The sequence below is a fragment of the Cebus imitator genome, unplaced genomic scaffold (genome assembly GCF_001604975.1).
Source record: "Cebus imitator isolate Cc_AM_T3 unplaced genomic scaffold, Cebus_imitator-1.0 Scaffold4, whole genome shotgun sequence".
In the NCBI taxonomy this organism is placed as follows: domain Eukaryota; kingdom Metazoa; phylum Chordata; class Mammalia; order Primates; family Cebidae; genus Cebus; species Cebus imitator.
In genome coordinates, this window is record NW_016107319.1 from 13067268 (window position 1) to 13078769 (window position 11502).

The 11502-nt window shown below is 39.5% G+C and overlaps 1 protein-coding gene across 2 annotated transcripts in view; it reads left to right on the forward strand.

The window, feature by feature from the left end:
* ARHGAP10 (Rho GTPase activating protein 10) overlaps positions 1-11502 on the forward strand; it is a 334414-nt gene that overhangs the window by 170674 nt on the left and 152238 nt on the right. For both annotated transcript variants that reach the window (XM_017532769.1, XM_017532773.2), the window contains exons 11-12: positions 8164-8242; positions 11202-11247. In XM_017532769.1, coding sequence (XP_017388258.1) covers positions 8164-8242; positions 11202-11247 — 125 coding nt within the window. The remainder of the gene's footprint in view (positions 1-8163; positions 8243-11201; positions 11248-11502) is intronic.

The following is an 11502-nucleotide window of genomic DNA, read 5'->3' on the forward strand; positions in this document are numbered from 1 at the left end:
CTCACTGTAACCTCTTTCTGCTGGATTCAAGCGATTCTCCTGCCTCAGCCTCCTGAGTACCTGCGTCTACAGAGCCATTGCTTTTTAATTGGAGTTTTAGTTAATTTATATGTAATATAATTAATTTTTTTTTTTAAGAGATGGGGTTTTGCTGTGTTGCCCAGGCTGGTCTTGAACTCCTGGCTTCAAGCCATCTTCTTTCCTTGGCTTCCTAAAGTGTTGGGATTACAGGCATGAACCTCTCTTCCCAGCTGATTCATGTATAATTTTGATATGTAAGGGTTTAACCTGCCATCTTGATTTCAATTTCTAGTTTCCATGTTTGCTTTTCTTTGTTCTTTGCTGTTGTCTTTTCTATTGAATTTTTAGTTATGCCTTTTTACTTATTTTTTTTACATGGTTGTCACAGTATAACGTGAATTTTAAAATAATCATAGTATCTACCTTCTCAAAAATAAAGAAGCTGAGAACAGTGGATGACTTCTAGTCATCCTTTTGTTCTCTATGCTGCTGTTAGTATATATTCTAATTCTACATACACCATGAATGTGGGAACTACATAGCATTTGAACTACATGTGTTATGAAGTAATTATACATGTAATCAATGGTCTTTTAAATAAATTTAATGTTTATTTACATATAGGTATATGCATACATGTGGGTGCAATTTTTTTGGCCATATTTTTAATACTTAAGATATTTGTCCTTTCTGGTTGTCTTTATTCTTTTCTACAAAACTGGGTTTTTATCTTGTGCCATTTCTTTTAAGTTCCTGAGGCTTCCTTAGTTTGAGCATTTCTTGTAATGCAGGTCTGCTAGAGAAGATTTCTTTTCTATTTTGCCTATCTGAAAATGTCTTTTATATTGCCTTCATTTTTGATGGATATAGAATTATTTTCATAGATTTCCCCTCATATGTTTTAAAGAAGTCATTTCACTGTCTTCAGGCTTCCATTTATTTTCTGATAAGTCATCCATCTTTCTTATCAGTGTCTCTTCTCTCCTCTGTCTTCTTTTTCTCTTGCTGTTTTCAGGATTTCTTTTTAAATGATTTTTATGGTTTTTTTTCCCCCTTAATTTTGCCTTGCTCAGGGTTCATCGAGGTTCTTGGATAGGTAGGTTTGATATTTCTTACCAGTTTTAGGAAATCTTAAGTCATTATCTCTTCCAATGTTTCTTCTCCATTTTCTGTTGATTTTTCTGGGTTTCGAATTAACTTATATTATACCATTTGATACTGCCCCTGGAGATTTCAGCTTCTCTGTTTGACTTTTCCCACCTGATTTCTATCTCTGTGTTTGGATCGTTTCTGTGAACCCATCTTCAAAACCATTCAGTAAGTCTCTATGAAGTTCCAAACATTTTCCTATCTTTCTGTCTTCTTCTGAGCCCTCCAAACTGTTTCAGCTTCTGCCTAGGTTGTTTTTAGAGAGACGGGGTGGGGTGGGATTGGACGGGGAACTGCCAAACACTTTTAAAACATGGATCTTGTGAGAACTCACTATCAGGAGAGCAGCACGGGGAGGGGCGGGTGTGTGTGTGTGTGTGTGTGTGTGTGTGTGTGTGTGTGTGGCATGCCACCCCAGTGATCCAATCACCTTACACCAGATCCTTTCCTTGACCTGTGGGGATTATAATTCGAGAAACCCTCAGGCATGCCATGCCATCTCTGAGGAGGACGCAGTAGGTAGATATGAATAGCTCCTCATATCCACAGCAAGGCGGGTCTCTTTCATTCCTATCTCATACTTCCTCATGAGCACTTGAGGTCCCATGAACAAGAGTTGGGGGGTGGGTTCAGACTCTCTTTGCATCTAGGACTCCTAGGAATTCTAAACCATCACACCAGTCTGTGCTCCACCTTTAAAATTTTGTTAAAATTCTACTGTTTTCTTTGTCTGTGGTGGTTTCCTTTTTGGCCTGCTACTCCACCAAAGATGAAAGCAGCTGGCTGTGTGTGTGTGTCTGTGTGTGTGTCTGTGTGTGTCTGTGTCTCTGTGTCTTTGTCTTCTGTCCAGGGAGTGGCTTGTCACTCTTTGGATTTTCATTCATTAGGTCTTTTTTACATCTTGGCTCTTAAACTAGTTTTTGAAAAACAGTGATTTTATAGGTTCTCCATCTTGTTCTTATTGGTAGAGTGGGAATGATGTTCTCTCATACTTTTTTTTTTTTTTACATTCCAAGTGGAAGCAACAGTTCTCTAATGATTAATTGCTTGAATTCACTTTTATTGGGACATATAATCTTCTGACTGTCACTGCTCATGTGCTCTATTTGAAACTCTTTTTGGCGGATAGAAGAAAGAAGTTATTATAAAGTCTTTACCTTGAGTAAAATTAGGCAACGTACTTTTATCATCTCTGGAAAAAAATGAGTCATAGATTTATACTTTATATTTTTTTCCCCAGAAACCCTATGAGAAACTGATTACATTTCTATAACTTTAAAAATGTTTTTTTGGCTTCAGCAGTTTCCCCTTCTCATAATAAAATGCAGGGCAGAATTTGTTACATGCTGGTTTGGTTTTTTCTTTTTCCTTTTTAACATTCCTATGAGAAAAGCAGTAGAATATCCCTGATTGTTACCACTATAAGTTTGGGTACCTGCTTTTTTTGTTTATTCACTTCACAGCTCCTCTATTTACAATAATGTCTCCTTAGACCTGTGAATGTTTCTCTCTACATTTTTCTTTGTGTATTTTCCAAATTTATAAGCTCAGTATCTGTCACTTAAAATACAAGGGTAAAACCTGTCTTCTACATGCTTAGAGAGAGCTACAGAACATGCAGCTGAAATAGACTTAATAGAAATGGAGTGAAATGTAGAATACAGATAATAGGCAGTTTCTTAAGTTTCTTGTGCTTGGGCTGAGGGTAGTGCCTGATTGGTAATAGCATGTATTTGTATTTTTTTTTGAATGAATGAATGAAAAAGGTTGAAATGCTGGTTTATGAACTTAAATTCCTTTTTTTTTTTTTCTTCAAGACGGAGTCTTGCTCTGTCACCCAGGCTGGAGCACAGTGGTGCGATCTTGGCTCACTTCAACCTCCACCTTCCAGGTTCAAGTGATTCCCCTGCCTCAGCCTCCCAAGTAGCTGGGATTGCAGGCAAGTGCCACCACCCCCAGCTAATTTTTGTATTTTTAGTAGAGATGGTGTTTCACCATATTGGCCAGGATGATCTGGATCTCTTGACCTCATGATCTGCCCACCTCGGGCACCCAAAGTGCTGGGATTACAGATGTGAGACACCGTGCCCGGCCAGGTTCTTTTATTGTTAAGAATTCTTCTAAAAATAATTTATGAATTTAAGAACTTGTTTCTTTAGATTCCGATTCCCAAAGTTGTATACTACAGATAATAATTAGGGTTTTAGATAAAGGAAGAGATCCTGGCAGCTTACCCTCTTTTACCTGGTTTATTTTTTTCCTTCACGAAGTTTATACTGTTGCCTGTGTATTCACCAGGACTCAGTTTTGACTTGTTGTATATGATGAGTTATCCAGAGCTTAAAATGGATACTTAGTAGGTACTCAGATTGTAGTTTGGTTGAAATGAATTATTAGGTGAGTAAGAAGATGGCAGTGCTCTCAGCTGAACCAGTGTAAGCATTGCAGCAGTATGGCTCCATGAACCCCCATCACTAATGTTATCTTAGCTTCTCCATGAAACAAAGATGCGATCACTATTTTTTCCCTCCTTCCTCCCATTCCTCCTTCCTCCCTCTCCACCCCTCTCTCTCCGTCTTCCATCCTTCTGTCCTTCCTGTCTGCCCGTCTGCCTGCCCATCCATCCATATCCATCTGTCCGTCCATCCGTCCATCCATCCAACCACCCACCCACCCACCTAGAGACAGTTTCTTGCTGATTTGCCCAGGCTGGTGTCAAACTCCTGGGCTCAAGCAATCCTCCTGCCTCGGCCTCTCAATGTTGTTTTTTATTTAATTGCAAATCTAACACATTTTGTGAAGTTTTTTGTTCTTTACTATTTTCTGAGATTCACCATGTTTCCTTTACATCCGTTAAATTCTTTAAAATATGTCCTTTGTTTCAGAAACTACAAAGTTGTTGTGTTTTGGTTTAACGGTGTGATGCTACGGATCCTGCAGTTTGAAACGTGTCCAGTATTTCTCAGTCTCAGTTCTTCCTAGTGATGTCCTAGCAGTTGATTCTTAGAAAAACTTGAGAAATTCAAAATGGCCGAAACATGTTTTAGTACACGTTTTATTTTTCCTATACTAATACTTTAGAGGGAGGGACTCAGTAAATAGAAAATGAGTATGAGCAGTCCTTGTGAAAGGTTGGGAACCCAGCCTTATTTAATACTAGTGGCGGATCCCTTTAATGTTAAAGCAATGTGTTGCAAGTGTGAAGTGTTCTGAAGAATGTATAGTGTAATGCGTTAATTCTCAGTAGTGGAATTGTTTTGAGTTGTATTATTTGCCAAATTATAAACAAATAGAATTCTTCCCTTGTAGATGATCCATTTTTACTTAATCACTCATCTTTCAACAAATTTGTTCTCTGCTGACTTCCACAAAGGGCTATATGGCTCAAGTTTGAGTCATTGTGTTTGGTGGAAAGGTATATAATAATACTTTACTTTTTATGCTTCTTTGGATTTTTATCCAGAAATAATACAGCTGTTTGATCTGAAACCTGATAATTGCTTTCTCCCTTACTTCAGCATTTGTACTTCTAGACATAACTCTTTAAGCCCTTCATCATTCAACGGTTATTCCTGTGTTCCGTGTTGCCAGATCAGTCATTCTTCTTTCTGTCCAGCATCTCTATTTGCTGCTCTGTGTGTAACTGGTGAGGAATATACAACCATCTATCTTCAGTTAATACTATTTTTCCTCCACATATGAGCATCAGTGGGAAACTTTAAGGGAAAACAAAAAGGAGCTAGAGAGGACAAGGAATTTTCTTAGGCTCATGGTCTGACTTTGAGAGTGTACATATATTAGGTACTTAACTTGCTACAGTGGTTCATGGTTGTCGCTGAATTCCTTTACTGGTTACTGATGGTATGTTATAGTTGTCTGTTACTTGTTATTCTAGGTGCAAAAGATTTCATACTCATTATTTTGTTGCCTGTGGCAAGTAGAAGCACTTCTGGAATATTTCTCAAGCCCATTCATTGTTTCTTTTTTCATTTCTACCATTCTGTATCATCTTTTTAGTCTTTTAATATCTCTTTGCAGTCAACTCTTGTCTGTCTTCGGTCCATTCTCCACCCAGCAACCAGAGTGTTCATTTGTCATTTTAACCTGATCTGGTCTTTCCCCTACTGGAAACCTTTAGTGGCACTTAGGATAAATTAAATCCTTAGCATGGTATATTAGTTTGTTCTCACACTGCTGCAAGAAACTACCTGAGATTGGGTAATTTATAAAGAAAAGAGGTTTAGGTTGGGCGCAGTGGCTCATGCCTGTAATCCCAGAACTTTGGGAGGCCGATGCGGGTGGATCACCTGTCAGGAGTTCGAGACCAGCCTAGCCAACATGGAGAAACCCATCTCTACTAAAAATAGAAAAAATTAGGTCAGTGTAGTGGCACACACCTGTAATCCCAGCTACTTGGGAGGCTGAGGTAAGAGAATCTCTTGAAACCAGGAGGCAGAGGTTACAGTGAGCTGAGATTGTGCCACTGCACTCCAGCCTGGGAGACAGAGCAAAACTCCATCTCAAAAAAAAAAAAAAATTAAAAAAAAGAGGTTTAATTAACTTATAGTTTCGCAGGCTGTACAGGAACAGGAGGCATGGCTGGGGAGGCCTCAGGACACTTAAAATCATGGCAGAAGGCAAAGGGGAAGGCAGCATGTTTATATGGCCAGAGCAGGAGGAAGGGAGAGAGAAGCCGGGGGTGCTATACGCTTTCCAGCAGCCAGATCTTGTGAGAACTCTACCATGAGAAGAAGGGGAAGTCCGCTCCTATGACCCAGTCACCTCCCACCAGGTCCCTGATCCAACTTTGGGAATTGCAGATGCCACATGAGATTTGGGTGGGGACACAGAGCCAATCTGTTTCACATGGCCAGGGAGGCCCCGTGTGGCTGGACCCCAGTCTGCCTCCCCAGCTTTCAGTTGTGCCACTCTCCAGCAGGCTCATGGTGCCAGTGAGGGTCCTGATCTGAGCTCCTCTACAGTGTGCTTTTGGTCTCCTGTGCACCCTCTCGGCTTAGGAGACAATTCTGCATTCAAAAGAAAGTTTTCTGAGAGACTACTTTTTAAAGAGTAGTTTTCAGTTCACAATAAAAAGAGGAAGATACAGAGATTTCCCTTATTCCCCCCACTTCCACACACACATAGCTCTCTCCATTGTCAACACCCCAACCCGAGTATTGCATTTGTCACAGTTGATGAACCTGCCTTAACATATCATAGTAACCCGAAGTTTATAGTTTACATTAGGGTTCACTCTTGGGTTGTACATTTTATGGGTTTGCCCAAACATATACTTAATGTGTCCATCATTCTAGTATCATACAGAAGATTTCACTGCCCTAAACATCTTCTGTGCTCTGCCTGTTCGTGCCTTTCCCTCCAGTCCCTGGCAGCCAGTGGTCTTTTTACTGTCTCTGTAGTTTGACTTTTTCCAGAATGTCATATACTTGAATCACACAGTATGTAGACTTTTCAGATAGGGTTCTTACTGAGTAGTATACATTTAAGCTCCCTCCATATCTTTTTTTTTTTTTTCTGGGAGACAGAGTTTTGCTCTTGTTGCCCAGGCTGGAGTGCAATGGTGCGATCTCGGCTCAACTCAACCTCCACCTCCCGGGTTCAAGCGATTCTCCTGCCTCAGTCTTCTGTGTAGCTGGGATTACAGGCAAGCGCCACCACGCCAAGTTAATTTCTTATTTTAGTAGAGATAGGGTTTCTCCATGTTGGTCAGGCCGGTCTTGAACTCCTGACCTCAGGTGATCCACCCACTTTGGCCTCCCAAAGTGCTGGGATTATAGGCATTAGCCACCATGCCTGTCTCTCCATGTCTTTTCATGGCTCTGTAGCTCATTTCTTTTTAGCACTGAATGATACTTCATTGGCAGGGTGTCCTACAGTTTATTCATTCATCTACTGAGAACATCTTGGTTGCTTCAAAGTATTGACAGTTGTGAGTCAAACCTAATTTGGTAGTTTTTGTGAATAAACATCCATGTGCAGGTTTTTGTGTAGACATAGTTTTCAACTCCTTTAGTTAAGCATCAAGGAATGTGATTGCTGCATCCTACAGTAAGAGTATTTTTACTTTTGTAAGAAACAACCAGACTTTGAAAGTGTCTGTACCATTTTGGATTCCCTCCAACAATGAATAAGAGTTCCTCTTGCTCCTCCTGTTGCTCCACATCCTCTTCAGCATTTGGTGCTGTCGGTGTTTTGGATTTTGGCGATTCTAATGAGTGTGTTGTGGTATTTCATTTTAATTTGCATTTCCTTGACATCTGATAGGGTGCATCTTTTCTTATGCCCCTCTGTCATTTGTGTATTCACATGTCTATTCCATAGGACCCAGTAATTCCACTTCTTGGTATATACCCCAAAGATTTGAAAGCAGGGGCCTAAACAGGTACTTGTACATCCATGGTCATAGCAGCACTGTTTGCAATAGGCAAAAGGTAGAAGCAACCCAAGTGTCAATGGATGTGTGAATGGATAAAATGTGGTATGCACACACACAATGGAATATTAGGGTTTTATAAAGGAAGAGATTCTGACACATGTTCCCACAGGAATAAACCATTAATACATTTTGCTTAGTGAAATAAGCCAGTCACAGAAAGACAAACCACGTATGATTCCAGTCACATGTAGTACTTAGAGTAGTCTGATCCACAGAGAAGACAGAAAGTAGAACGGTGGTTGCCAGGGGCTGGGGAGAACAGCAATAAAAGTTATTGTTCAATGGGTACAGTGTTTCGGTTTTGCAAGAGGAAAAAGGTTTTAATGGATGGTGGTGACGGTTGTGTAACATTGTGAACATATTTATGCCACTGAACTCTACACTTAAAAATGGTTAAGATGATAAATTTTTGGTTGCATGTATTTTACCACAGTTAAAAGTTAAAACAAAAAAAAAACTTACCACCATTAAACCTTAGGAAAAACTTGCCTTTTAGTGGCCAAGGAGTAACCTGATCTGTTACTGGTGTCTTTCAGGCCTGGTCCCTTGACAATGCAGGCATTTTCCGAAGAGGAAAGGAAGCAGTGGTTGGAAGCCCTGGGTGGAAAAGAAGCTGTAAGAATAATCAGTGCTTGAGTTTTATTTCAAAGCCTTTAGAGTTGACTTGCATTCTTTTTTGTTATTTTTGTTTAATATTTGAGAAAAGTTCCTTGCTGAAACAGGTATTTCAGACATCATTTTGAAAGCATTCAACATTCTAGTCATTTGACCTGGGCAAGCAGCAGTAGATATAAGACTGAGTGAGGTATCATTAGTTTTTATTTCTGAAATTTCTTGACTTGCCACTCTGATTTGCTTTGCTTGAGGAAGTCATCTAAATTCTCAATTTCTTCTTTCCTACTTGACGGTACTTTGGGTGATTGCAATGCATTTTGATCTCAGTGGAGATGAAATAGGAAATGTGAGACAGTGCAGGCAATATTATAAATAACTGCTGTAATTATTTTGCTTGATATAACAATTTTAAGTTTCGTCTAGTGGTTTACAGTATGCAGTATTATGTAGCTTTAGTGAATGGGCCTCTGTATTCAGAGGGCTTTGAGGAATAAATGAAAGGTAGTGGTGTAGATCCAGAAGTACTGGTATTCAGTCTGTTCGCCACTATTGAAGCACTACTTTGATTTTGGTGGACTAGTGGCTTTTGAGAGTTGAGATGTTTGGCAGATCATGCATTGGGGATTTAGTGAGGATAATTATGGAAAATGCCACAAAACCAATTTAAATAAACTCTACTTAAAGTATTATGTATGACTCTAAATAAACTGCCAGTGCAGGTAACAGGCAGGCTTATCTGGAAGGCATCTGCCAGTTTAGCAGGTTTGAGGAAAAAAAGGAAAGAGCATGGTTTGCTAGAAGAGGGGTCATCTAGAGCAGAAACAGATTTCAGAATAGAGCTTATGAAATGGGTAAAAGCTAATGTAATGTAGTCTCGTGGTAACAGGGAACACACTGGTGAGTGTACAGGAGGCAAGAGCAAGGAGGCCGATCAGCAACGCGTGTGGCGATCTTGGAGTACTTGGAAAATGAAAACCCAAATTAACGTGTTATAAAAATTGGTGCTATATTCGGGACCGCATCACTCTTGCACCCCCCAAAAAATTATTCATCAGATTTGGGTGTCACCTTACCATATTTGGGCTGCATTTAGCCTCTGTAGTATTACTTCTGTTTCTTTTTTTTTTTTTTTCGAGACAAAATCTCGCTCTGTCACCCAGTCTGGAGTGTAATTGCACAACCTTGGCTCATTACAGCCTCTGCATCCCAGGTTCAAGTGATTCTTTTGCTTCAGACTCCTAAGTAGCTGGGATTACAGTCACATGCCACCATGCTCGGCTAATTTTTATATTTTTAGTAGAGGTGAGGTTTCACCATGTTGGCTAGGCTGTTTTTGAACTCCTGACCTCAAGTGATCCACCCACCTTGACCTCCCAAAGTGCTGGGATTACAGGTATGAGCCACCATACTCGGTCTTATTTTTATTTATTCTTAATTTGTCCTTGAAATTTTTAGCTGGGAATCAAGAATATTTACAGCATTTATGGTTATTGAGACTGCAAAACAGGTTATACTAATCTCCTTTGGTAAAGACGTCACACTCACTAGAATATATCTACCTGGAGATTCAGGAAGTATATTGGATTTGCATCCATTAAAATACAGAAGAAAAATTAGTGGTACTTTGGAAAATGAGTTTGCATAGCAAAAATTCTAAGTCATTGAGAAATGAGTCTGTTGCCAATGTCAGTGTAACCTTGAAGACGTAGTATATAACCTCTCTTTTAGAGTCAGGAGCCAAGTAATTAACTCAGAGATACACAGACAAAGGCAACTCTTCAGAAAAACAGTACTCAGCTGTGTATTTATATGGGGACACTGAAGGGACTGCATATTTTTGGTGGGTGTTGTAAGCCTTGCAAATAATTTTCCAGCCTTATAGTTCTTAAAGGTTGCCTAGAATTGTCACTTTACTATTTCTGTTGTAGTTACTTAAATTATAGGTAGGTGTTATCTCTTTAGGTAAATACCAATTTTAGAAAAAGTGGTGAAAACATGAGCTCCATCTTAATGGTCAGAATACAGCAGTTACTTTATCACTCTATAGGTGTACGGCTGAGTATTTCAAATATACACAAACTTTCAGTAAGTCCCTTAAGGACCCTGCCCCCTTCGTCTTATGTTTGCTTATTTGCTTTACCTTAGGGAGAGAAAAAGTCATCTCAGAGATGTCCCTTTTTGTTGTTTATCTTTGCATCTAAGCATATGATAATATGTTAGTAACTGAGTAAACACAATACACTATCTGTCTGAAGTTAGTGTTCCACACTTGTTGGGCTCACTCCGGAAAGAGTGCCCGACTTCACATACCCTTCACAACTCTGGACCCTTGTATACCTTTGGCTAACTGGCTATAAATTGGGGATTCCCATGACCCTCCTCAGTTTAATAACTTGCCAAATTGGCTCACAGAAGTCAGAGAAACACTTGACTTACATTTAGTAGTATAAAAGATACAACTCCGGAACGGCCAGGTGGAAGAGATGATGCACAGGACAAAGTCCGAAGTGAGGTTGAGTGGGTGCACCACCCTCCCAGCACTTCCTCATGTTCACCAACTCGGAAGTTTATCAAAGCTCATTGCTGTTTCAGAATGTAATCGTCAGCCCAGTCCCGGAAAGATTGATGGGTAGCGCTGAAAGAAATATCACTGGGTCTTTCTGGTATTCAGTCCCAGGGGCTCTATCAGAAGAGGTTACCTCAAGGCATAAACTCACATGTGATCAAAAGGATCTTGTTATGAATAACAAAAGGCATTCTTATTACTCAGCAATTTGCAAGAGTTTAGAAGCTCTGTGCCAGGAAGTAGGGATGTAGACCAATTTCTTACTCTATCACATTAACCAATAGCAAGCTTATGAAAATGTATTTTTTTTTTTGTATGGTCCTCATTGTGCCTACTTGAATAATTTTTGCTGATTTGATTAAAAAATACTGTTTTTCCATTCTCTTTTACTAGCTGTCCCATAATTTTAATAGAGCCATCATCCCAAGACCAGAAGGAAGTAAGTGCTAATTTATAAAAATGATTATATCATCCTTTTCCATCTATTATTTTGTGTACATTATGGATGTCAAGCTGCTTACCCTCTGCACTCTCTGTTATATAGAGGGGTATTACATATAATAGTCCTCTGTTGCATGTTTTCTGTTATACCCAGTGGGGACCTCTGTAACATTTCTTGGACTACTGTAGCACTTGTTGATCTTTCCCATCTGTGGCTTTTCATTTCTTTTTTTTTTTTTTTTTTTTTTTTTTT